The 27,231-nt window shown below is 40.3% G+C and overlaps 2 protein-coding genes and 1 non-coding gene across 9 annotated transcripts; all 3 read right to left on the bottom strand.

Annotated features, from left to right (window-relative positions):
* Nucleotides 1-9,031, bottom strand: gyg2 (glycogenin 2). 4 transcript variants are annotated; one of them, XM_081701085.1, is made up of 9 exons: nt 8,877-9,031; nt 7,300-7,432; nt 6,849-7,023; nt 5,813-5,975; nt 4,391-4,517; nt 4,041-4,266; nt 3,221-3,463; nt 1,685-1,849; nt 1-1,115 (listed from the first exon to the last, which is right to left on the bottom strand). In XM_081701085.1, the coding sequence occupies exons 1-9, from the start codon at nt 8,881-8,883 to the stop codon at nt 990-992; spliced, it is 1,365 nt and encodes a 454-aa protein (XP_081557211.1). In that variant the 5' UTR covers nt 8,884-9,031; the 3' UTR covers nt 1-989. The 4 variants fall into 4 exon arrangements, with proteins under 4 accessions (XP_081557211.1, XP_081557212.1, XP_081557213.1 ...); XM_081701086.1 differs by having other exon boundaries at nt 1,697-1,849; XM_081701087.1 differs by having other exon boundaries at nt 3,221-3,445.
* A 208-nt stretch (nt 9,032-9,239) lies between these two features.
* cd99 (CD99 molecule) lies at nt 9,240-27,231 on the bottom strand. Of its 4 annotated transcripts, XM_035534743.2 has the most exons (13): nt 26,963-27,226; nt 21,665-21,688; nt 21,340-21,366; nt 19,796-19,825; nt 19,478-19,507; nt 19,293-19,343; nt 18,928-18,948; nt 18,733-18,810; nt 17,592-17,624; nt 17,350-17,373; nt 11,853-11,969; nt 11,317-11,370; nt 9,240-10,771 (listed from the first exon to the last, which is right to left on the bottom strand). In XM_035534743.2, the coding sequence occupies exons 1-13, from the start codon at nt 27,018-27,020 to the stop codon at nt 10,743-10,745; spliced, it is 576 nt and encodes a 191-aa protein (XP_035390636.1). In that variant the 5' UTR covers nt 27,021-27,226; the 3' UTR covers nt 9,240-10,742. The 4 variants fall into 4 exon arrangements, 3 of the variants coding, with proteins under 3 accessions (XP_035390636.1, XP_081557216.1, XP_081557215.1); XM_081701090.1 differs by lacking the exon at nt 11,853-11,969 and having other exon boundaries at nt 26,963-27,229; XM_081701089.1 differs by lacking the exon at nt 19,796-19,825 and having other exon boundaries at nt 26,963-27,228.
* trnar-ucu (transfer RNA arginine (anticodon UCU)) lies at nt 11,496-11,587 on the bottom strand. Its single transcript is given in 2 exon segments — nt 11,496-11,531; nt 11,551-11,587. It is a non-coding gene; the product is annotated as a tRNA-Arg (tRNA).

Here is a 27,231-nt window from a genome sequence, read left to right as displayed (position 1 = left end):
TTCAGGGGATTTTTATTTTTTATTTATTTTTTGCCAAACCCATATCTTCATATCTAATTCATAATTCATCTGATGAGTAAGTTTCAGATCAGTCACCCTCTGTCATTCCTCAGTTGCTATTAAGACAGACCAGTGAGGGAAAAGCCCCTTCAAAGTGCAACTCCAAACCCTCCACTCCTCGTCTGTCTCAGCAGCAGGTCCATGCTGGACCTGGAAGCCGTTTTTTCATGGCCACGCCCCTGAGGTCAGAGGAGCAGCCTGATGGGGAAACAGTTATCAACTTCAAACACTGACCATAAATCAAGGGCCATTAAGTGAGATGTTGTTTGTAAACAACAACAATGGGATGTGGATATACAGACAGCTCAAAGGGAAGAGCAGAAGATGACATGGCCTGTTTGCAGGTCAAGGTCGTGAGGCCTCGTGTAGGACTTGTTGGTTACAGGCCAGAATTTTCTGACCAGGAGGCAAGTGCGTATGTAGTAAACTTGTTAACTAGCCTGTAGGAGATGCACATGGCTCTGACTTCCATTATCTCAGTACATACGGTATTTAACAGATTTGCTGTAATCTAAAATGATATTACAGATGTTAAACAGTATGGTGTGGATTTTATATAGATCTAATTTAACTCTTGGTGAACAACGCTATGCTCCGTTTCCGTAATATGGAAGGCTCTTGTTGCAAATTGCTGAAATAGTGCCTCCTTGTGGTAAACAAGAGCTAACACTGCAGTATTAGACTGGTTACAGACTCTTAGTTGGTTTTAATAGAACATTGGGAGAAATGACAAAAATCACAATGTTTTACTGAACTAATTCTGAAACGGTGTGGAGCCACATAAGCCTCTGAAATAAAAAGAAACGCACCGTCTAGAAACATTTCCCTCAAAGAACTACTTCACGGAAAGAGGTAGAAATGATAATGGACATATAATGCAAATGAGAATTTGTAACACATCCGTTCACAGCGACACACAAACCATACGGCTAATTGAGGAAGCGGTCGAGTTTTTTTCGGATGTTTTCGAAGGCGTCTTTGCCCAGGTAATCAACGCGCCCTTCCTCCCAGTTCCTCCGATGTTCCCGACTCTCCTCCTCGCTCTCCTGTGCTCCCTGTGCAAGTGTCAAAAGGAAGGTTTCAATAGATTTCATATGAATTCTTTTATATATATATATATAATATTATATTTTGTTAGTCAGAACTGTGGACATCTCATTTATTTTATATATATTTTTAGCTCACTGCAGCTGTTGTTTTTTACATAATGACCTGCCACAACGTTTTTATATATTAAAGGTCAGCAAAAGGAATAATCCTTACATGTTATGAAGAACACCTGAGCGGTAGAATAGTGTCCTGTAAGGCCCTAACAACTCAACAGTGCTATAATACCCCACAGACTACAGCGCGACATAGCTGTGAAGCATCCATGCTGATACATGCCACGCAGCACTTATTCTTTACCAGAAGGTGGCAGTATTTCTTTGGTTTGAGAAAACCTGTCAGGGTAAGCAAAAAGCCTTGGAATTTCTTGGTTCAGTGGTAAATGGAATGATTTGGTAACTCCTGTCTAAGCCAAGACCCACTTCATTACATTTGCTTCAGAACTAAAATGGCAGAGAATGTATGCTGCCCATTAAACTCATATAAACACGTGAGATTGGTGGCTCCGGTGTCACACCACAAAACACACGGTATCTGATCCTGGTTCGTCAGGGGGTGTGATGGAGTCATTGGCGGGCTCCGTTCCTGTGTCTCCACCCTCCTGGCCAATGGCGACATCCCGGATCTCCGACCAGTCGGAGTCGTCGCTGTCACTAGCAGTTACTTTCTCAGACTCAGATAGCTTGAGGGTTGGGGCAAACAGAAGGAGACATGAGCAAAAAACATGGCATGTCTTTTTTCTGCATATAAGCGTTTTGTAATATAAATTGTAATGGTGAGGAATTATGCATGGAAGACATAAACTAATCAGCAACAATACCAGAACTAGTTTCCAGTACTACTTAGCATGTTAGCAACCACAGAGCAAGAATAATTAGGGTTTAATGGTCAGATTAATCAAAACTTAAGGGCAAACTTTTTTGTTTCAGTTTTGTATAACGTACGGTTATAGCATTTCTTTCTGCTGATCGCTTCATACAGGAAGTAAACCTTGTCTGGTGGTGTGTTTAAGCCTGAGTGAACAAAGGGGCTGACGTGTACTTTGGTACATGCGCGTAAATTCCTCACTAGGGAGTTAGAACTTGAGCCCTGAGGGTGTAGTGCAGACAAAGCTTAGAGCTTAGGTGGAGTCTATTACTATCACTCAGAGACACGGGGAGAAATAGTGAGACTTAGTTCCCTGGATTTTCCATAGACAAGAACAGATCTTTCCAAACAACCAAAAGGTTTATATCTTGATGTGGAAACTTAAAAGTTCTGGGTCCACTGTTCTCTACTGTCTTCTAAAACTAACGCTCAGAGCCCTGATACACAACAAACACTATTACTAATAAAAAAATATATCAAAATTAACACGTCTGTAAAATAAAGCAAAGGTGTTCTAGATTACAATAGATTATACCAAGATAAATCAAAAGTGTGCTACATTATGATATATCAAAACACAAATTACTGCATTTTATACTAGAAAGATGATACATTGGTAGGGTATCTCTTCCTTATCAGGGACTCTAACCAAGTACAGACTTATTGAGCAGGGTTCAGCCATAGGTACAAAGTCATGGCTACCCCAAAAGGGAAAAAATAAAAAATAAATTTCCTCAGTACTCATAAATGTATAAAATTATTTGCACATTTTCAATATAGTTACAGTGTGTAAATAATGTGTCTTGAACTGAGTGACAGTGAATAGTTGGGTGGTGAACTCCTTTCTCACTTTTGACTCATCCTCAAAATATTTTGTTGGTTTTGTTGTGTTTCGTTGTTTGCGGTTGTGGGTGTGGGTGTGACAGATAAAGAGTGAAAGAGAAATAAATAGAGAGAGAGACAGAGGGGAAGTGTGAAAATACAAAAATCCATACAGAAACGCCGCTGACACTGATAAAGCAAACTCTGGTTACACATCCCAGCTGTGATCAGAGCTTTCAGCAATTCTGTGTGAATTGCAGTGGAACAAATAACACAAGCCAAACTAAACAAATTAGAACGAGCCAAACAAAACCAATCAGAACGAGCCAAACTGAACCAATCTAGCCGGAATCCTCCCACTCACCACCTCCTGTGGTTGCTGGCACGAACTTGCAGGGGACTCACTCAAAGTCCCCTCCCCGAGTGATGGGCTGCCTGTCTGCGCATCTTCACCCTGGACCTTCGAGTCCATCTCCAAGCTCTGAGGAGGAGGAGTCATCCGTAGCGGTGACACGGACCGGCCCTGCTGCAGCTGAAGAGGGGCGGGGACAGCGGACAAACACGCCCCCGCGTCTTCCTGCACGGGAACCTTGATGAGAGGGTGACACTAACCTTGACTATTATTGTGGGGGGGAGATATACATGCTGATTAAATATCCGAGGTGAACATGTGTTATGGAGGGGTCGATGCATACACCTGCATTCGCAACATGTGTACTTGGTGTGGGTGTAGGTGTGTGCATAGGTAATTATAAAGCACAAGTGTTTAGAGGTCACATAATGGCCTGCGGCAGTTTGAATTAAAAACTACCATTGTATGAAATTACGCAACTACTCAAATATTGCCTCATAAAAAATGTATCGTAATTAAAGATTGGGACTGTGGCAGGCCTTAAGCCTTAAAGGGGCAGTGGTATTTATTAGAAACGCATAAACAGCATAAAGAATAAGCAGTAATGTTTCCTCCCATATTCTACATTCAGAACTACATTCACAACAACTACCTTCACTACAACTACATTACTACAATTACATTCACTACAACTACATTCACTGCATTTACTACAATTATAACTACAGTTCACCAGACTGCAGTGATTCTGATTTGTGTAATTAATGTCACACTATATGCTATAAATAAAGGTTGAGAGGAAGCCATAACATAGACAGGAATTGAACCTTACATGCTGAATCGGGGCAGAATCCCGAAGCTCGGAAGGATGTTCTGAAGGCTGTTCGGAAAGCTTTTGTGTCTGACTGTAGTACTCCGCCCACCAGAGATTTACATATCGCTGCAAATTCCTGTTGGAATTCCATGACGGAAGACCGCTGGTTGGTTGCTGGTTGTATCCTAAGTGCCAGGGTTTGGTCTTCCCCAAGAAATGGACAATTTTTGCCTGATGGCCATATCTGTATAACACCAAAAATATCTCATAAAAAACATTTTCAAGTCCTGTTTTTGTAATTTAAATACTGTATTGCAGTTGCAGCTACAGAACATGGCTACCCTTTAATTTCGACACTGAAGACGTACTTGCAGAAAGCAGGGAGGTATGTGTAGAGCATATTGGCACTGAGGTTGTAAATGAATGGCAGATGTTTACTGATGTCTTTTATTGCCCAGTCACTGAAAAAAGAGTTTAAAAGTCCCTGATCACCTCCTAAAAAAAAGACAACATAGTGTTATAAAATCCTAACCCTAACGTGACCCTGATGTTAGGAAACATCAAATGCATCAATAGCTTCTACATGCACTGATTTTGAAGAATACATACACATACACCAACCAGCCCCTTTATTAGGTACACCTTGCTACTACCAGGTTGGACCGTCTTTTGCCTTTAGAACTGCTTTAATTCTTCATGGCATATATCCAACGTGGTGCTAGTCCATGATGTGAATCTCCTGTTCCATCACATCCCAAAGATGCTCTGTTGGATTGAGGTCTGGTGACTGTGGAGGCCATCTGAGTACAGTGAACTCATTGTCATGTTCCAGAAACCAGTTTGAGATGATTTGAGCTTTGTGACGTTGGTTGTTATCCTGCTGGAAGTAGCCATGAGAAGATGGGCACACTGTGGTCATGAAGGGATGGACATGGTCAGCAACAATACTCAGGTAGGGTGTGGCATTTAAACAATGCTCAATTGATATTAAGGGGCCCAAAGTGTACAAAGAACATTTCCCTGCACTATTACACCAGCAGCAGCCTGAACAGTTGATAAGGCAGGATGGATCTATGCTTTCATGTTGTTTATGCCATATTCTGATCCTTCCATCCAAATGTTGCAGTAGAAATCAGATCAGGCAAAGTTTTTCCAGTGTTCTATTGTCCACAGTTGAGCCTGTGTAAACAGTAGTCTGTTGCCTGTTCTTAGCTGACAGGAGTTGCACCCGGTGTGGTCGTCTGCTGCTATAGCCCATCTGCTTCAAGGTTCAACGTGTTGTGTGTTCAGAGGTGCTCTTCTGCATACCTCAGTTGTAATAAATTGATTGTTTGACTTACTGATGCCTTTCTATCAGCTCAAACCAATCTGGCCATTCTGCTCTGGCATCAATAAGGCATTTTCCCACAGAAAACTGCTGTTCACTGGATATTTTCTCTGTTTTGGACCATTTTCTGTAAACCATAGATATGGTTGTGCATGAAAATCCTGGCAGATCTACAGTTTCTGAAATACTCAGACCAGCCCGTCTTGCACCAGCAACCATGTGGCCACATTCAAAGTCACTGAAATCTCCTTCTTTCCTCATTCTGATGCTCAGTCTGAACTTCAGCAGGTCGCCTTGACCATGTTTACATGCCTACATGCATTGATAGCTGCCATGTGATTGGTTGATTAAATATGAGTTAATGAGCAGTTGGATAGGTGTACCTAATAAAGTCACCGGTGAATATATATATATATATATATATAAAAACTGAAGTGCTACTGCTGGTCCTCCTCTTCCTCACCATCAAAGCTGCCGTGCAGGTGTGCTTGCTCCAGCAGCTGTGTGTGGGTGGCCAGCGAGGGTACAAACACAAACACACCAGAGTTGAAACAGTCGGGCCAGCCTGCGTCCGGAGCAGCTGATAGCTCCTCACGTTCAAACAGCTCATCAACATTGCCCAGCACCTGGAACAGCACAGCATAACAGGGTCATTTTTTAATAACAGTCACAATGAATCTCTCCCAGTGGAATACTTTTATTAGGATTGGAAGTTTTCTCCCAAATTACATTTATGTATGAGAATGATCTATTTAAATATGGTCAAATTAGCATATTTTAAAACAAAAATCTTGATATATAAAAATTTTATTTTGCCTGCAGTGATACAGAGTTCAGAAGCTGACCATAGATGAGTTGGTGGATGTCTAACACAAATTGTGTATGGCAACCAACTGGCTATACTCTCTAACTGTAAACCTACAGTTATACACTTACAGTATGTTACAGTTGTAACAGTGACAAACGGTATTACTAAGAAAAACAAAAAACTGTTTGGTTGTGGACCACTGGACATGGCCTCTGTGCAATTCATGTGAAATTACACAGTGCACCCAGTCTTTTGAAGTCCAGTTTAGGTGGTTTAACTGACCATGACCTCCAAACACACCCTAAGGTAAAGACTTTGCTGTTTGTCCTGTCAGCAAAGAAAGTGTGCCCTTTCACCAGCATGCTGTGCACACTCATTTCAGTATCGAGTCACAGGTTCAACCTCATACCTTCGTGTAGGATAAACAACCAAAACTACCTCCCATGTGCACTGAGCAATATTTGTCAGGAATCACTGACTTGGATGAATGAAATTAATGTCAGTCTACTTAGACTTCCATTATTCTAAATGCCTGTTCCTAGCCTGGATTTCATGGTTTGCTTCAATAAATAAACTCATGCAATAGGGGTCAACTTTTTTTTCTTGCTGGGAATATTTTTATTTTAAGGACAACTGACAAAGGAAAAAGGAACAGATGCCGTTTATGTTGGTTTTTATAGTGGCCACTCACGAGAGTATCAGCATCCAGGAAGACGCACTTGCTGTACTGTGTCAGTGTCCAGCAGTGGAGCTTGGTGAACGTGATGCCCAGGTCTGGGCGCCCCAGGCACAAGAGGTGGGCCCGGTCCCTGCTGTCCAAAACGTCCACTACTACGACCTCATCAAAGACGTCCTCTAAGGACAAACTGGGTACCCAAGCAAACAGATGATCAGGTACGGCATGATCAGGCATCTCGGTTATGCTTGATGGATGTGAGGTGACAGGAATACTACACTGAAACATGATGACAATAAGTGACATGCTAACATGCTAACATAGCTCATAATAAATGAAAGTCAGAAAGGGCCTGTTAACATTATGCAAGATTATGCTAATTGCACCAGTAACAATTCTTCATACTGTCATTCACATGAACTGTGTTGGCGATTAGAATCCTTTTAAACTGAGTGTCTTTTCTTACCGCGTCGCTGCACTAATGTTGGGAGAGACCATCACAACCAGTTTGCGGGTGGTCCCGTACCTTCGCAAACACTTGCCCACCACTAGACTGCCCATACAGTAGCCAACATTAGTGGCCAGAGTCACGAAGGCCTCTTAGAGAGAGACACCCACAGGAAAACAGACAAATATAGGCAGTCAGACAGAGACAGACGGTAAGACTGAGGTGCACTACAGAGTGGTAGATAATAAATAACAGGACCATCAGAAACTAGCTGTTGGCTGTACTGTTGCCTTCATGTTATCTTGTATCATTATTGGTATGCGTTTGTGCACATTTTGAACAATCTACAGAGGAAATCAAACAATTCAGCAGGTATGAGTTTTCTATTAAAGTTAATAGCTGATAGTGAGGATCACAGACATACTGTTTTCTCAAATAATAACTTGTAACTCAGCAAACTACTTACTACACTGCTCTTACGCTGTATTTATAATAATGTCTTTATAATGCCTTTAATTGCAATCTGTTTCTAGAAAGCAAAAAAGCGTGGCGTAAGACATCAGAATTTAGGCCATAGTCTATCTTGCCACATTACAAAGCCAGGACTCACACTTTCACATTGGGAATATATCTATTTAACTCTTTAGCCAAACTGTTAGATGTTAGCCCCAATAAATGGAAATGTTTTTATAGTAGAAACAAACTGGTATTAAAATCTAAACAAAGCTGCTCCTCAGCTAATATGCAGTCATAAATTTGGCCTTCGTCTGGTGTTTCCCAGGCTCCAGACTAGAATAGCCCTGTCTAATAAAAGAATTAAAAGAAAAAAAGAAAAGATATTTACATCCTGGTGCCCCCTACTCTAGCCTGCTTGTGTGAACTGTCCTCTGGCATGACCTTCATGAGTCAGGAACCTTTTGCACATTCGATTGATGGCACAGTTGCTACACTGACCTTCTTTCCTATGCCGGACCATAAGACCAGATGGCCGTTAAACGAAATGCCACCGTTTATTGGATGGCAGTTGAGGCTGGAATGACTTAGGCAATATGAAGGCATGATAAAGACTTATGTATTTATGCAGAAGTGATAAAGACTTATGTATTTATGCAGAAGTGATAAAGACTTATGTAGTTATGAAGGCATGATGAAGACTTATGTATTTATGCAGGCGTGATAAAGACTTATGTAGTTATGCAGAAGTGATAAAGACTTATGTAGTTATGCAGGCGTGATAAAAACTGCAGCTTATTTTTTTTAAGACCAAAATTAACCTATTTCAGTTACTAAGGTGTATTTTGGTGTTAGGTTAGCTTGCTGTGAGACTGGACATTTCAGGGTTAGACTGAACTAGTGACTATGATTTTCCTCTTTAAAAAATAAAACCTTATACAAAGTGCTATTAGTAAAGTGCCTCCATATTACTTTTATGCAATTTACATCAGTTTCCTATGAATAAATGTTTAAATAAATGTTCTTTGCAAGTATACCTGCGACCAGCAAGGCAAGAATTCTTTAACTCAGATTTAGTGAGATTTTACTATGAGTTAATGAAATTTGCTATAGAATAGTAAACAATTTAGCTGTTTGCCTACCTGGCATTTTGTCGTCTGGCCTTGTGCTGGGGCCCAGATTTTTTCTGAGCTAAACAGATTCAGCGTCTCACAGCAGCAACAACCCTTTCATTCCCTGACGCTCTGTCAGTGAACAAAGTAAGTACTGCTGAGTCCCACCGTGTCACTCTGTGACACTCTGTCTAGTCCAAGAATCAAGTTACCAATTCTTGAGCCAAGACCACATAGCATATGGTGCGGAATAAAACGAACTGAAGCGCTCATATTGCCACCTTCCCAATTTCACACAACACGGGGAACTCAAGTTTTATCATAGAAAAATAAATAATTAATTGTAACACTGGGGTTGTTGGTCATGAGATACTGGTCATTGAACTTGGCTAATACAGTAAACAGAAAAAAAGTATTTATTCAAAATTCGAAACACCATGTGACTGTTGTTTACATTACGGTAAGGTATCCCATAATTGCTTTATTTGTTGTACTTTGTAAGATCTGAAAGGCATATAAATAATACATTGCTCAGAAAGCACCGCTCTGCTGTGACGGCACTGGGTCTTCAAGCTCAGGTCAGTCAAGCATCATGACTATCACTTATTTTACTTACTTAGTAATGATTAGAGTAACACAACTGTAATTGGTTTAATCCTGCATTCACTGCACTGCATTTACACACACACAAAAAATACCCATTACATTTCACTCAGAAATGACGTGTGCATACTGTCAGCAGAGACGTATTAGTCTGGTGTAAATATAGCCATGGTGTAAATAAACACGTCAGTTAGTGTGGACTGAGAATTGACATTTATCTACATTTAAGGTGGGTGTTTTTAACCCAAACAGTGTATACAAAGCACTCCAAAGACCTGTACAAAAAAAAAAAAAAAGGAAATAAAAAAGAATATCAAACTAGACAGACGAGAAATGTTGCAGACTTTAAAAAATAACTGTTGCGTGTACTGATGCAGGGCTGCCTGGCTCATCCTGGAGAGCCACTGTCCTGCAGAGATTCATTCCAACATGAATGATTCTTATATTGAGATGCTACGGAAGGCCTAGATTATAGGTCTTAGATCAGGACAGTAGAACTCTAGGACCAAAGCTGTCAAACATTTCAAATCCAAAAGTGCAGTTCCTGTCTATGTAATGTGCAACACATTACATCTGCAAAACAAAACGGTGCATTTGTACTATTGTCACAAGGTAAAATGGACTGCTATTTACTTTAATGGAATTTAACAGAATATTTAATAAAATAACATTTGTAACTTTAATTGGTTACAATGCATGCACCTAGCAACATTCTGCTTGTTGTGTATTCCTGATTTCAAAACAGTGCATTATAATAGTAACAGACACAGACAGAATGAACTATTTCAAATAAGCATAATGTCAAATTTTTACTTTTGATAGTTTAAATTAATCAACATATTTATTTTAGTTTAGAGAACAGCCTTGTGGACAAAATGTCAATTGTGATATCATTGCTGCAAAAAAATAGTAGCCAACTTTAAAAAGTCTATTTAATTATGAATTCTCCCTCAACATACCTGAATGAATGACACTGAAACAGAGCACTTTAAAAGCAAACAGCTTAGTAAAACTCACAATATGCACACGCGCACACACACACACACACACACACACACACACACACACACACCCCTCCCCCACCCCAAAATAAATTTGTCAAAAGAATTTACACAACTAAAAAGAAATGGCACACTGAATGAGCAATAAAAGACAAACATGATTAAACACATAAATGCTTCAAACTTGTATAGTGATATGAAGAGAGCCCTGTCCATCACATGTTCCTCAAGGCTCTTGTGGTTGTACATGTGTTTAGGAGCTGCAGCTGTTGTCCAGCTGCTCCCAGGGCAGTTAGGACGTTCTGAGCAGGTTTGTAAGGGCTGGAGACAACACACGGAAGCATCAGCTACTATGAAACGATATAACTCTACAAAATATGGCTTACATGTAGTCTGAGAGCCTCTTTATGTGGTGGGAAAAATGTGATTAACTGTTAAATTAATTAAATATGATTAATGTTTGATTTATGATGGCATTTAACAGAATGTATCATGTTGAAAAAAAAAAAAAATATATATATATATATATATATACTAGTGATGCATAAAACTGCTGTACACACTGGAAATGTAAAATCTATACTAAGAGTTTACATTTCCAGTGTGTACAGCAGTTTTATGCACCAACATGACATTTCCTGCAATTTGGTAACCACATTTTAAAAGCTGCATTAGCATTCACAGTTAATAATTAAGATAAATGTAAAGTACAGTTTTATTTGTTATTTTTTGTTAGTTCAGTATCTGTTGAAAGTGAATATCAACATAATATTATTTTTAACGTATTAGAATATTTGAGTAACATTACGATTTTAATCATATTTTAATAAAACCAATAATAGACAGTAACATATAAAAGGATTTACTTTGTGGCTCAGAATGTACACCAGACTGGTTCCCACCACTCTCTGGATCAGCTCCTGCACAACACACACACACACAAAATAAATAATTATTTATATAATTTACCGCAAACCATGACACATCACCTCTATTAACCTTGAATGTTTTTAATGAGTTGTATGTAGCATTTAATTAAAAACCACGACTCTGGTGGGACTCGAACCCACAACCTTTGAATCACTCCACCAAGTGCTACTTAGAAGTCCAATGCGCTATCCATTGCGCCACAGAGCCACCTGTTGAGGGCTAACGCTCTATGGGCTTTTGTAATTCGACACTTACTTCCTGATGTTGAACATTCTTACATTTTTCTACCGCTAGAGGCAATCTGTTACTTCAAAACAAACTGAAAAATTGCATTGAATCCGTGCCGCTACAATTCGGAGTTTGAAGGGATTTTAAAAAGTTATGTTGACACTTCCCCGGTCTGAATTAAAAATTATATTGACAATAGTAATACAATATCACACTCACTCTACTATTATTCACCAACACCCACCTCCTTGTATCTTGAAGCAGAGCTTCTTTTTATAGTAGGCGAAGTAGCTGGAGGCAGCGCCAACTATAAGTACTCCCAGTCCACTGAGGATGCCAGCCACCTGACTGCCTTGTGCCCCTGCGCCACAAAGAGACGCGCGGTTACCGAAAGAAAAATGCACACGAGTAGGAGTGCTCCCGTTACTCACCAGCCGCGTGTTCACTCTGAATACTTTTAGCAACTCTGCAGGGAAAGTGTCCATAATGTCCATAACGTAATGCTAAGAAGTTGAGGATCACAAAACCTGAAGTATCCCTGTACTGTGTACCATTTATATTGCACTGGATGGAGTCATCTGAATTAGCACTCCCAATATATAATCTAATTTAAGAATGCCAGAGAATGTGAAATTTTATATAGAACTATCAGCGAATGTATGTGCCAAAATAACAATAGGTTTCATGAAGTTATTAATGTACATTCAGTACATTTTTCTTCCACAAGGTGGCAGTGTAGGAATCTCCTTCCCTGCTCGAAATATGAAAGTAAATTCAGAAAACACCCAAGAACCAATCCTGTTATAGTTAGTAATATAATACTCACATTAGATCTATGTGGCTGAAAAAGATCCTGGAATTTATGGAGACTTGAAGTCAGGTTGGTCCAAATAAAACAAAACAAACCAAAATAAAAAACTCACCAGGGACTATTACCCTCTTATATTGAAGAAGAGAAAGTGATTCAGATGTGAGTGAGTCACTGCAGTGGTGAATCAAGCATGACAGGGTGGGATGTGCAACTCCTTCCTGAACACTCAGCTCTGAAGTAAAGTTCCAACAGAGACCAGGACCGTAACACCACCCAGGATGCTGACAAGGTGTAGCCTACGCTACACATCTCTCAGAGATGAATCTAGCTAAAATCGCCCTTAAATGTATTGGTACAAATTAATTGTGTTTTAGTGTGACAGAGGCACAAAACATGAAGTGACTTCTCAGTCCTGATTTGGGGTCAACTTTATCCAACCCAACTCTATTATCAGCTATGTAAAGAAAATTAAACTTGCCTTAGACCTTGGGCCACATCAAAGGCAACATAATGTAAGCTGTTCATTTACACTAATACAGGACCAGTGCATATCTTATTTTTATAACAAAGCCAGTACCAGTACAGTTCAAGGGTCAGTTGTACATACTGGCAGCTCACACCGAGTCTCTCACTCAGTGTATTCTGGAAGTGGCAGTGGTCACACTGCTGTTATGGCAAGCTCGGCAAATTAAGAATAGTGTTAGACTCACTAGTGAAAAAACTCAGAATGGTTTCAGCTTTCACCAAGAGTTTATTAAAGGGAACACAGACTTAGAAGAGCACAGGACGCCACGGGACAACACATGATCTCACGGGACAACACATCAAAAGAATCTCCCCGAAATACACACCGCCAAACATGGAAAATGTGTGCCAACATGACCAGAGCATATAACTACAGAAGATTACTGAGGAAAAAACCCCCACTAGTACCACTATACTTACAACATACAATACAATCACAGTGTCCTTCACTAAATAAAAAAATATTCTAAAAACCATTCTGAAAACACTATAAACAACTGACCAAGTCGCCCAGCAGAAGACTGCCATAAATAAAAAGCCCCTACTGATTCCCTGCATCACAGAACATGCATTTCTTTATAAAGTTAAAAACACATGTAGGCTTCCTTTCTGTAAAGCTCAAAGGGGAGAGTCCTCTCGTCCCTGAGGGGTGAACTCATGCTATGCGTGGTATGTGTGAAGAAATGGGCTCTAAGGTTAATCAAAGCACCAGGAACTAAGGTTAAGCCTCTTATTGGGAAAATATTATAATTAACAAAGGATATTTAGAAATGTCAGCAAGATAGCTTAGCTGAACAGGACTGAACAAGAACCATGCTTAAAACAAGAGAACAATAGAGCACTGGACAGGGGTGCGGGGCAGCAGAGTAAAGAAGTTTCCGGAAGGGGGTACCATATCATTAAACCATGGAAGAGTTTACCGCCGGAGTGCTTGGATGCCGAGATCCAGTGTGCTTAAGGCTGGCACACTTTAAGACAAGGGCACAGCAAGGAAAAGAGGTGGACAGAGAGCCAGGAGGAAAAAGAAATATACAGGAATGGGTGGAAGGAAGAAAGGTTGCGAGAAAGGTCTAAATTTAGTGGCACACACAGGAGTTGGTCACACACAACCAAGCACTGGCCCCTTTTATCTCAAAATGAATGTTATACTTGAATGAAATTAAATTAAAATAAGAATTAACAGCACCCTTAAATGGTCTCTAAAATGGCCTCAAACCAAAATGACATGCTGCCTGCACAAAAGGTCAAACTTAAAATTACTCAAGAGGGCAGGTACACTTTGGGTGTACATCTGTAAATTTACCAAACATGCCTCTCAAAGTGTCCTAGTGAAACACCTCAGCCCCTGTGAAAATATCCTGCATTTTGTCTGAAACTTAAAACTGCATGACAAAACAATGATAACATCTGATCTTGTATCAGTAACTAACATCTAAAACCCTTTAGAAAACAAATATGAAAGCAAAATGCTTATCTCACTCTAGATCAAAACCAAGGTTCCCTATTACCAAGCCATAGCACAGCTAATGTCCCAGCCAAAAGATGGTGCGACCACAACAACCAGAACAACTGACACCCAGCAACATTTACAACAGTAGGTCACGGCACTGTGCCCTCTCCAGTAAGCAGGCACAAGAAGTAGCCGACAGGACCGATGCCCAACAGGCCATTTAAGACAGCTGCTCCCCTTCCGCTGGGTCCAGGAAGTCCAGCATCATTTCTAGAACGGACCCTAATACTTGTCTAAAGTTGTCAGTCCAGGCATGGAGGCATTCTGGAACGTTGTCTCCTAGCAACCTCAGGAGCTGCAGCCAGAGCTGGTTCAGGTCTGCAACGACAGGATATTGAAGCCGAGGTTTAGGGTGTGGCCTCCCACGCAAGCGGGTCAGCCAATGAAAACCAAGCCCACAAATCCAGTAACCCATGCTTGTCAATACCACAGTCTTGGAAGCCATTCAGCAACACATGTGGCTCTATGCCCGATACAACCAGGGTCACTACCATCACACAGGGTAAAAAAAAAAAAACCTACATCAGTTCAAGGTAGTAATGTGTCCCAGAACGCATGTGTACAAGACCTATGTGAAAGCACGTCTGCAAAGCATCGTATAAATGGTTTTAAAATGGCGTCTAAGCTAACTGTGTAGTAGAGAGTAGAGTATGACGCTGTCTGGGTAATTGTTTCTGTCTGCTGGTCTGTCTCATGTTTGTGTGAGCTATGGAAAACTTCAGTCATCCAAACTACAGTATTCCAAAGACCAGCAAAGAGAGCACAAACGCATCTTCATATGCAAGCACACACTCAAACATGCACGCATATGCACACACACACGCACACACACTCACACACAGTTTTGTAACTTTCTTTGAGCGGTATTTTCACTGGCTTTTGCACTGCTATAATTATGTCTTCTCATAAACAATAAGCATTACTTAAATAACCAATGGCATTTTAAGCCTTTTTTTTAATGAAACCTGCATTTTCTGTAAAATATTTTGTTTTCCTAAGAGGAACCAGCTAAATGTTGCCACGATGCCAAACCTTTGACAGTCCCCAGAAACAGCTAAACAGATGCCCACATGTTACTGAGCCCCTCTCAGTTGCCATGGCTCCTCCCATCCCCCCCTCCCATGTCCTCTAATGTAGCCCACCACACCTCCATCCCAGACAACTACTTCTCCATTGCCCTTGATGGACGTCCTCTTGCGGACTGGGTCTTGGACACACCTCGGGACGAGACTAGGACCTCTAGAAAGCTGGACTAAACATTAATTGCTTATTTTTTCATTTTTTATTTATTTTTCTCTTTAAACTGTAGTTATTGTGGAGTCTGTTGTGGGCCAGAGGAGGATGTCCCCCCCCTTTGAGTCTTGTTTCCTCTCAAGGTTTCTTCCTCATGCTCTAGAGAGTTTTTCCTTGCCGCTGTCGCCTTTGGCTTGGACTCAGACATTTGTAAAGCTGCTTTGTGACAATATCTGTTGTAAAAAGCGCTATATAAATAAATATTGACTAAATATTGACTTCACATTTGGCCCCCACAAAAAGATAAACAAGGAAATATGTGCCTGACCCCCCTTGGGCATACAGTCTCGAGTGCTAATGACTGTTTGTTCGTGTGTTCATTATTCCCCCTACTGATCTCACTAACTGCATATCAGTTGTATCCTCTCACCCATTTTCAGGCCCTCAGTGACTGCTCAGTTGGCACCCGAGCCTCTCCAAGATCAACCAATACATTCCCCACAGAAAGACACACAGCTTTCCAACAAAATGTGGTAAGAAATCAATCAATGAAAAAAAAAAAACACTTTTATTATTACATGATCCTAAGTTCTCCCTGAACCACTGTCGTGTAGGTAGTATTCGGTGCTAGTAACACCAGTGTCATGGGTTCAGTTCCCCAGGTACATTTGTACTGTCACTCTGATGAAGACGTTAGTAGCTCTGGATAATAGTGTCTACAAGTTGGGTTCTTTCTTTTGCCAAGTATGGAATACTTATGAGGACTTTGTCCTTTAGCTAATTAAACAATACAAATAGATAGAATAAGATAGCAGAGTAGACATGAGAAGAGGTGCCCTAAACAAAATATGGAAATAAACTCTTAAATACAGGCTATTACAGAGATGCCTTATTGTGCAGAGGTTGGCTACACTGCAGAGGTGGTATACAGTGTAGATCTTTGCGAGGTCCAGTTTAGAGTGCTAAGTGTTACATGCAGTTAAATGAGTACTACATTCATAAATGTTGTAAATGTAGGTACACTGAATCAATGTCAATGTAATGTAGTAGATCAGAGAGTCAGTATTGCTGTCACAGCTCAGCTGGCTTGACCAGGAGAGGAACTTGGAGAAGTGGACACAGAATAGCCATGCAGATGTGTCACAAAGGAAGTGTCTGACTGTCTCACAAAGGAAGTGTCTGACTGTCTCACAAAGGAAGTGTCTGACTGTCTCACAAAGGAAGTGTCTGACTGTCTCACATAAGAAGTGTTTGACCGTCTCACATTAGAAATGTTTGACCGTCTCACATTAGAAATGTTTGACTGTCTCACATAAAAAGTGTTTGACTGCTAATAGAGCTTCATAGACCATACAGTTTTGCGACTCACTTTGGAGGTATTAGCACAAACATCTGAACTTGTATTCTACAAAAGACATATTCCACTCAGCAGCTTAGAGAGAGAGAGAGAGAGAGAGAGAGAGAGAAAAAGCTCCTATCCTTGTGTTGTGGCTATTGAACACAAAAGGTAATAAAAATGTTTCCTTTTCCCAGGAACCGTTTTTAACACTTTCTTTGGGCATTTGAATTCATGCTACACACAAGCAAGCTTTACTGCCATTGTTATGAAGGTCTCTGTAAAACCCACATCCTTAAAACCTGCATTAGATAGTGTGTATTTACCTTGAGACTGGTCTGTATCATCTCCTAAAACAGAAGATGCATGAAACAGTTAAGATAGCTACATGTAAATGTATTGAAAATTGGAAGGCAGGGTCATTCTTCACATTAATCTAAATGAACAGAACCCCATGGTAGACTTGGTTTGCCGTCTACTGTATTTTTAAAATTAAATTTCCAGGTTAAGCCAGATAGCAGTGCATGCTAATCAGAAATATAAAGAAGAAAGACTATTTAATAAATACCTGTGGTATCATAACCAGGGTCACTGGCTCGCCCTGCAACACACACACACACACACACACAAAGAGCAATCATCAATGGAATTCATCTTCCAAACACATCTTTGATATATTTCAAAGCACATACAAACAGAAACATTACTACAAGACCAAAATAGCTTTAAGTGTACTGGTTCAAGTCTGGTTCATATATTCTGCGTTGAAACTGTAGACTACATCTAACATGAACTTAATGAGTCAGTTTCCTGACCACTGGATGAAGATTACTCATATAGTCTTGGACTAAACTGCAGTGTCAATACTAAATATTCACTGGACCTTCTTTTAAAGTGTAGGCTATGGTTTAAGTGGACTCTGGGAAACTGGGCTTATGTGTACACACCTTATTCATGCAGCCACGTGATTAGGTATACTTGTTCTTACTTGTTCTATAGTCAAATGATAGGTTAGCACACTCTCTACAGCCAAACTTGATAGGCTAACACACTCTGTATTGCCAAGTGTGATAGGCTAACACACTCTCCACTGCGAAACATGACAGGCTAGCACACTTGACTTCCAACTGCACATTCTAATGCATTAGGCACCATTACTCGTACTCAGAAGTTAGCTTAGGGAACTTAAGAAACAACCCATGAGTGCATATGTTCAACTGTGTATGGCATAAAACTGCATGACCCACTTTGATGTAGAGTTGTTGTGGCAGCACAACTTATAAAAGCCTCCCTACGTTTTTGCTTTGGGGCATACAGATGGGCTGGCTTTGCCTGTCTGGTAAGCTAGAACTCCTCCCTGCCTTCAGGAAAGGTCACCAGAGTTCAAGTATGCAGGGCGTCTCCTTGAATTGCTTGCAACACTTCTGCATGCGGCATTCATTAATTCCAGTAACCAGCGATTCCAAACTTTTCATAGTGCCCCTTCTTCTGTTTCCCCCCGCCCCCAACAAATAATTTAGCTACGCCTGCACAGCACAGCACAGTGGCAGAGTGGTAGTTCAGTCTTGGAACTGCCCTAAACAACCAATCCTATTAAGCAACATTCATCGTGGAATCAACAGGAAGTCAATTGGTGGATTTAACTAACTATTATTCACTGTTTAATTATGGGAGTTTAATAATAGCAGAGTGGGAAGCAGAGTGCCTACCTCCATGTCCTCTACCAGGGTCAGGCTTGTACTCATCCCCAACCACATCTAACAGGTCATCATTGCTAAATCCATCGCCTTCAACAAAGATGGAGTCATTACAGCATAGTATGAATAGCATAATATTATGGTACATGTAAATAATGGTATAGTGTTTTATTCACAACCCATACACACACACATGCACAATCATACCTCCAAGTGGTTTCTTAGGATCTGTAGGAACAGACAGAGCAAATGGATCAGTGCACAATTGGCAAATGAAAGATTACCACAGCCATTCCTGAGATATTTTATATTGCTCATCAAGCAATCTCTATTATTATTATTATAATTATTATTATTATTTTTTTTTTTTATTATTATTATTATTATTGCAGGTAAAGGCCTGATTTAAAGCTAGAGGGGCATGGAATGCAGGTGTGATCTAATAAGGAAGAAACAGTAAGCATAATTCCATATGCATAATTGCTGACTGGTCCTGCCTGTTTCATTCACAGTCATTGGCTTTAGCATCTCTGGGTGAAGGGGCCCCTGTAGGCCCCTGTAGGCCCTCTTACCTGCAGGTTTGGGCGGGGCAGGAGGAGGCTTGTTGGGCTCATTTGGTGTGTCTAAAAGATGATGGCCACAATCAAACACACAGCATGTACAAGTCAGCATATGTCTGTGTCTGCACTGGCTCTAGAGAAGAGCCTTAGCTACTGCAGAAAATGTAGCATAACCATTATACTGGTTAAGACTATACCTGAATCAATGGCATCATTAAGATTGAAATCTAGGGATAAGAATACAGAGGGGAAAAAAAACGTCAGAAGTACTCATGTATACACTGTATAAGGAGACATGACATCTGAGTACGCATGTCACTAAGTGTAAGGGTGTGAGTGTGTGTGTGTGTGTGTGTGTGTGTGTGTGTGTGTGTGTGTGTGTCAGAGTGTGTGTGTGTGTGTGTGTGTGTGTGTGTGTGTGTGTGTGTGTGTGTGTGTGTGTGTGTTTGTGTGTGTGTTTGTGTGTGAGTGTGTGTGTGTGTGTGTGTGTGTGCACATTTGGGGGCAGATCCTACCATCTGATCCTTGCTTGGGCTGTTTTACATCTAGAGTATGTGAAGAACAATAATTATTCATTGCATGAGCTACAGCAGTTAATCTAAAGCACTGAAGAAAGTACCTGAGCCATCACACAGTCACTGATCTCACACAAATGGGATTCTGGTACTCCAATACAAAGGCATACCCGACTCTGCCACACACTTCTGTCAAGCATTTTCAAAATAGCCAGGGAACTTTATTTGGAGCAAAATATAAACGCTGAATATTTTATATCATTCCAAAACCTCAAATTCTAACATTGTGAACTCTAAGTGGTCGAATAACTACTACTATAATGAACTGATTCATTTTTGTTAGCAGCAATTTGTTGAAAACACCCAATTCTGCCAATGCTAGCTAGGTTGTCTCAACACTTATCTGTACTGTCTATAGGGAACAGAGCGGGCAGCCTTTGAGCCAAAATGGAACCTAGATGATCCAAAATGGAACCTAGATGATCCAAAATGGAACCTAGATGATCCAAAATGGAACCTAATGACAGACTTAGATAATGACTAGTATCACTAGTATCTCTGGTAATTTAAAACAGCTTGGTCCCTAAAAGAGTAAAAATAATCTGAATTTATAAAGACAGTGGCTAAACAGCTTGATAAACACAGAGAAGCATATGCACATTCTAGTTAACATTAATTATCTAAAACTAGCTAACTGATTAGCCAACTTTGATCTCGACTACAGGATCACAATGGCCTAGACAACTAGCTAGCTAGAAATAAATTCCTCAGGTAGTTAGTATACTAAAGACTATTGAAGTACTGAAACTCAATTAGTAGACAGCACATATAATGTAACACTAGCTAACAATCTAATAAACATTTGTATCTGGTTGAACAACACCTGAAATTCCCTGTTATCTGCTCCCTAATTAAACTCCGTAACTTCCCTAATTTCTCAGTGACGGATCTCGCACCCCTCCTCCTCTCCAGCTCCCACGCTCTCTCTCTCCATCTTGAGTAGAGGGGCTGACTTCGCCCACCGACGGAGGCCGCTCAGAACTCCAGCCCAAAGCCCCACTCCCACACAGTCTCACAATATAATAACACATTCCGGCCCTCAGATAAAGTGTGATTTGCACTCACAAATTCTAACTTTGTAGATCATTTGTAGAGCACATGGAATTCTGACTTGCTGTTTAGTGCTCATTTATTTTTTATTGCCAGCTATGTAGAATCTACTAAGGTTTGGAAAGCAAAGCACCAGAAAGTGAAGAATGGACAATTACTTCTGATGGAAGACATGTACTGTTATATCCTGTGTCCCACAACATCCAATAAATTACTCATTCACTGAGGCAGTGGTAGCTCATCGGTTAAGTTATTTGTCCCATAATCAGAAGGCTGCCAGTTCAAGCCATACTGCTGCCACTGTTGGGCACTGCAAAGCCCTTAACCCTGAATTGCTCAAACTGTGCTCAGTCATAATTGTAAGTTGCTTTAGATAGAAGTGTCAGATAAATGTAAATGCACTCAGAAATGAATGAATCAAGCAAGACCTTCACCTGGTTTAGGTGGAGTTGTTGTGTCATCTAAAAAGGAGAATATCCATTTATAGCAACAGTGAAATAATCATGAAGCTATACAATATGTGGGTTGTATATAGGCCTGAGTATCTGCTATTAACTCTCAAAGACATCATCCATTTAAATGCAATTTACATAGCGACAAACAAGGCAGTCAGATACATGTGTTCAGAATAAAATTACAAAAGAATGAAGGACTTAATTTAAACTATTCATTTAAAATTAATCAAAAGGAAAAACAAAAATTTAATGTGACATAATGTTATATTATGCTCACAGTATCAGGAAAGCTGTTGTAACTCACCTAAGGCATCACCCAGATTCAAATCTATAAAGAGAGAGAGAATAACATTAATGCACCAATTCCCAAACATTAAGTACTGTCAAAACTGCCCATGTTTTACGGTTTACCCAATACACTCTGTCAAATGATTTTGGAGGTTATTTATGTGCTCAGGAGCTGGGTCATACATCACTGATAAATAACATTTCAAACCTGGAAGCTGACCTGAGTTCTGCCACTAGTGCTGCAGTGACCCGACTCAGCATAGTGGCCTCAGAACCATGGCTTTAACCTCGTCACTCATACTTCAAATAGGTCGCGTGAAACGCAGCAGATGCCCGCATGCTGCTGTACGCCTAACTTTCTGTTTCCAGTTGGCATTCCCCAATCCTCGCACTGAGCTGAGTTTCCACTGTGTCAGTGTTGAGGATTTGGCATGGCTAGGAAGGACCACTGCATGGTGAGCTTTTAAGGAATTTGGGGGAAGGTTCTACTTAGTCTGCAACCCCAGAGGGGAGCTTTTACTTCTGAAATTGTCAATGTGCCCATGATCTGAATAGTAAACAGATTTTCTTGTCCTTTGTATAAACATCTTTAGATTTTATGACTGTCATCCAGGTTTATCATATTGCTGGTGTTTGCTTTAAATAATGACATGATAATTACCCCATGAAAAATTAACCAGTTTTACTGAAGTGCTTTCATTATTTATTTATTCACATTACATCATCCACTGTCACAATGGCTTTTTTTTAAGGGAAAACCTCTTATTATCAAGTAACACAGACAGTAGGTGAAAGTGGTAGGATTTAATCAACTATAATAAGCCTCAGACTTCCAAAGAGGTCAGTACAAAAAGATCAAAACATGGTACGCAAATGCACCAATATTTTCTTGCAGAGCTCTGAGGCTCAATAAACCAAACCAAACCCAACAAACTAAACAACAAATGAGCTGAACTTTTCAGTCCAACTCGAAGCGTGGCCATCATTGTAAAATGGCCAGCTCCCTTAAAAGCAACTTTATCTAAAAATGTTAATGTGGCTGACATTGAATGAGAGCTCATGGGTAACAACATTATTTTTCTTTATTTAACAGCATTACTTTTTTATTTATTATTATTATAAACAACATCATTTACAGCTGGCATGTCAAGTTCCACGGGTTTCTGACTGGCACGTAGTTGTGCTATTTGCTGAAGCAGCCTCACCTCACTGGGACCAGTCTCTGCTGATCTAGAGACAGTTTAAGAGCTAAACTTTTAAAAGGCGGAACAATGAACCTGGTCAAAAATCAGTGCAAAAGCGCAAACTTGAGAAGGCTTAAGAAGACATCTGATGTGCTCCACCCCTCTTGGGTTTATCTACACACACTCATTTTCACACTTTGGCCAGAATATTAGGAGTTTTCTGCTTTCAATCACCAAGATGAGCTCCTTGTTCCCAAATGAAGTTTTTTCTGCAGTGGAGTCACACGGGTGTCTCAGATATGCATTACAAAAGTCTAGCTGCAAATATTTCTTTCATTATTAAGTCCATGAGTGCACTAGGAGGAGACTGTGTCTATCACATAAGAAACCTGACACCAACAGAGAGTAGGCCCCAGAGCAATACGTTTCCATGGCGATGTTTGATTGTTTGGATGTTGTGCTTGCCAGTACTCTGTTGTGACTAAGTGTTAAATCACAACTGAAACTACAGCAAGATCTTTTTAAAGAGTTGGACCTCTGACTGCTTCCCACTCTGTCTTAAACACCAAAACATATATATATTCTTGTATAAGAATTAATATTGGTCAGAATATCCCTTAAACAGGTAAACACCCAAATGTGGAACACACAAAGGCTTTTGGAACTTCAGACGTTGACACTACTTGATCTGTGCTTAGTCCCTGCTGTGCTTAGTCCTGTGCTTAGTCCCTGCTTGATCTGTGCTTAGCTACTAAATAATACAGCATAAAACAAATAACTAATTACTAAATCTGCAGACAAATAGGTCAACCACCTAAATTGGGCTATCACAAAAAAGACTCAGGTAGGCACTTCTTACATGGTTCAGGCAGTCTTCTAAACAGTCCAGGCAGTCTTCTAAACAGACATAAGCATGCCTGTGGTTTGGTTGGCAATCTGCTATAGTCACGGCATCGCAAGAAGCGCAATGTCTGCTAGACACGCAAATGCAAACACAGCACAGAGTGTGCCGAAGGAACTTCTGCCTCAAAAGTTTTGCTTCTGAATGCAACTGGTTTGTGGTTGTTGGTGATAGTAGGTAGTTGCAAATGCATTCAGTCAGTAAATGTGGGCTGAGCTCCCTTTGGGACTGTTTGGTGGCAAAGTATGTGCATTTTCAAGGACAGAATTGTGCAAGACACCAACTGAGTAATGATTCCATTGTATATTTTGTGCTGAAGAGGATGGTTCCTTTGGTACAGTAAGTTTAAGAACATATCACCAAAGAAAATAGAGAGCTATGACTCTAAATGTGTGATAAAGCATATTGATACTCACAGTAAAGACGATTTTTTAATTATATTAATTTGCCATATAAGCCCATGTAACAGGTTTGCTATCTGTAATGGATTGGTTATTAATATAGATTTGCAGTCATAAAAAGTGAACTGTTCAAATATGCATGGCATGGTCATCTTATGCCAACTTCCATTGTGTTCATGTGTGTGTGTGTGTGTGTGTGTGTGTGTGTGGTGTGCATTTCAAGCTGCCCTAAATAACTTTCACCCATGTGAAACCTATCTGCTCTTGCGTACATTATGCAGCTGAAAAGTTTCGCAAGGCCAAACATAAGACACGATATGGTCCCGTCTGAAGGTGTGCTGTGGCACAGACATTAAATCCCTATGATGGCTCCGAGGTGCTAGTGGGTCAGACTGATTCTGATGATCACATCCTGCAATCAAGTTTGGCTTTCATGGTTAGTTATGAGTTCCAGCGCAGAATCGAAGAGGCCCTTGCTTTAAATATATTCTCATGTGATGGCAGCACTTCTCAAAACAATTCACCCCACTGTGAGTCAGCCTGTGATGACTCACAGATTAAGTGTGTGAGGGTTTCCTCAGAGCACCCATGCTCACGTACACATACCACCAAGAGAAGAAAAGAAAATTTGGTGAAGCCCTTTGGATCTTCATCAAAGTCATAATAATAAATAGCACTTTTGGCAAACAACACACAATTTTTAACATTGATTTTGTTATGCAAATTGATTACACAATCAATGCTGTTGATGAAAAATGGATGGGAATCTCTATATGTGCAATATGGTACAATATGGCCTGATAAGTCCAATATAGACCAACCAAAAACATGTCAGTGGTCTAATAAGTCAAGGGCATCTTTCAGTCCTTAGCCCAAAAGCCTCCCTCACTTAGAAAAGGATGTCCTACAGAAATCATACCAGTTCTTAAATGAGTGGCAAACATCCCTAGGTTGACAAGTGATCTCTTGCACTTAATCCTGTCATGGGTCTTCTATAAGACCAGCATTAGGGCAGAGTCATGGTCTTCTATAAGACCAGCTTTAGGGCAGAGTCATTGGTCTTCTATAAGACCAGCATTAGGGGAGAGTCATGGTCTTCTATAAGACCAGCATTAGGGCAGAGTCATGGTCTTCTATAAGACCAGCATTAGGGCAGAGTCATGGTCTTCTATAAGACCAGCATTAGGGCAGAGTCATGGTCTTCTATAAGACCAGCATTAGGGCAGAGTCATGGGTCTTCTATAAGGCCAGCATTAGGGCAGAGTCATGGGTCTTCTATAAGACCAGCATTAGGGCAGAGTCATGGTCTTCTATAAGACCAGCATTAGGGCAGAGTCATGGTCTTCTATAAGACCAGCATTAGGGCAGAGTCATGGTCTTCTATAAGACCAGCATTGGGGCAGAGTCATGGTCTTCTATAAGACCAGCATTGGGGCAGAGTCATGGTCTTCTATAAGACCAGCATTGGGGCAGAGTCATGGTCTTCTATAAGACCAGCATTGGGGCAGAGTCATGGTCTTCTATAAGACCAGCATTGGGGCAGAGTCATGGTCTTCTATAAGACCAGCATTGGGGCAGAGTCATGGTCTTCTATAAGACCAGCATTGGGGCAGAGTCATGGTCTTCTATAAGACCAGCATTGGGGCAGAGTCATGGTCTTCTATAAGACCAGCATTGGGGCAGAGTCATGGTCTTCTATAAGACCAGCATTAGGGCAGAGTCATGGTCTTCTATAAGACCAGCATTAGGGCAGAGCCGTGTTTGTGAAACATTGCCAAAAAGGAAATGACCGCAGCAATTCTCAAGTCTGCAAAAGACCACCTGCTTGCTCCGCAAAAACACTGGAACAATGTTACGTGCTGTGCAGAGATGTGGCAGAACTGAAATTTATACTAATAAGATATGAACAAACTAAACTACTTTCAGGAATTGGTGGCGCTTGGAATACATAGCAGAAGCACTGAAATACCTGCAATGTCAGACTGCGCTTAAAAATGTACCTTTAGAAAGCAGAGTAACTGAAGGCTATAGCCGTGTTGATGGGTCATCTGAATCACGTGTTAAAAAAGAAATATTTGCTTACGAGTGTAAGGCCTACAGTATACTTCTCTTGTATTCATTTTATCGTATACTATGAGCATATGTCTGAGCACCTGAGCGTGTTTATGTGATGTCCGTCATTTAAAGGAAAAACGTACGCACTCATCCATTATTTATAGTAAATACGCATTTCCCATTTCCCAGTTACGTATTTCGACACAAGTAAAACAAGTTGTCCTATAGGGAAAACAACTTTTTTAACTTAATCAGACATAATTTGTCAAAAAAAGCTGGTGTATATTTTGTTGAGGTATATTTCCATTATTCATTTCAGATAAGTCTGAAGGGTTCACAAACCCTTTCTTTTACCTTCACTGTTTTATGAGGTTTTACTCTGTGTAGACGATGACTTGAAAATTACATAATACAAGCATTTTAAAATACATATAAAACCGGGTTATTGTCAAGGTGTGGCATGTTGGACTGCATCTAATTTACTCAGTCAAACAGTAAGCTTTGCTTTAAAATTTAAAAGTCAAACGATTGAACTAAGTAGACTAAACTACGTTCCATAATTATAAGTATGTTCTAAAATTGTAAAAGTAAATAGGCACACACTACCAGGCAAAACGTCTTCTAGCAAAGTTCGTTTGAAACCTTTGTTTTTTTATTCACCATTTGAGTAAACCTAACAATTACGATGCAAGTGTAAAAGAACCGTTTTGAATTGTGAAAAAAGGATTCACAAACCGTAGCACCAAGGCTGCGTGGACGAAAACATCGCTTACCTTGTGCCGTCGCTCCCGCCAGATATACCAGAACTAAAATCCACAGGTATGAAGTCATCTTGAAAGAATCTAGTACTATATTTAAAATGTCTAGTGCACTTCAGTGTACTAAAAGAACACCGATCGCTGTTGGTGGTTCACCCTCTATTTGTGTTGCATCCAGATGGAAAAATGTATAAACTCTTCCAAAACTGATCGCGAAACTTCAACGGGTGTGTCAAAGCTACCATTAAACTACACGTCCTTCTCCTGACAGGAAGTAGCAGTCT

Source organism: Electrophorus electricus, chromosome 18 (assembly GCF_041902795.1).
Source record: "Electrophorus electricus isolate QZ-2024a chromosome 18, ASM4190279v1, whole genome shotgun sequence".
Classification (NCBI taxonomy): Eukaryota; Metazoa; Chordata; class Actinopteri; order Gymnotiformes; family Gymnotidae; genus Electrophorus; species Electrophorus electricus.
This window is presented reverse-complemented; position numbering and strand designations above follow the sequence as displayed.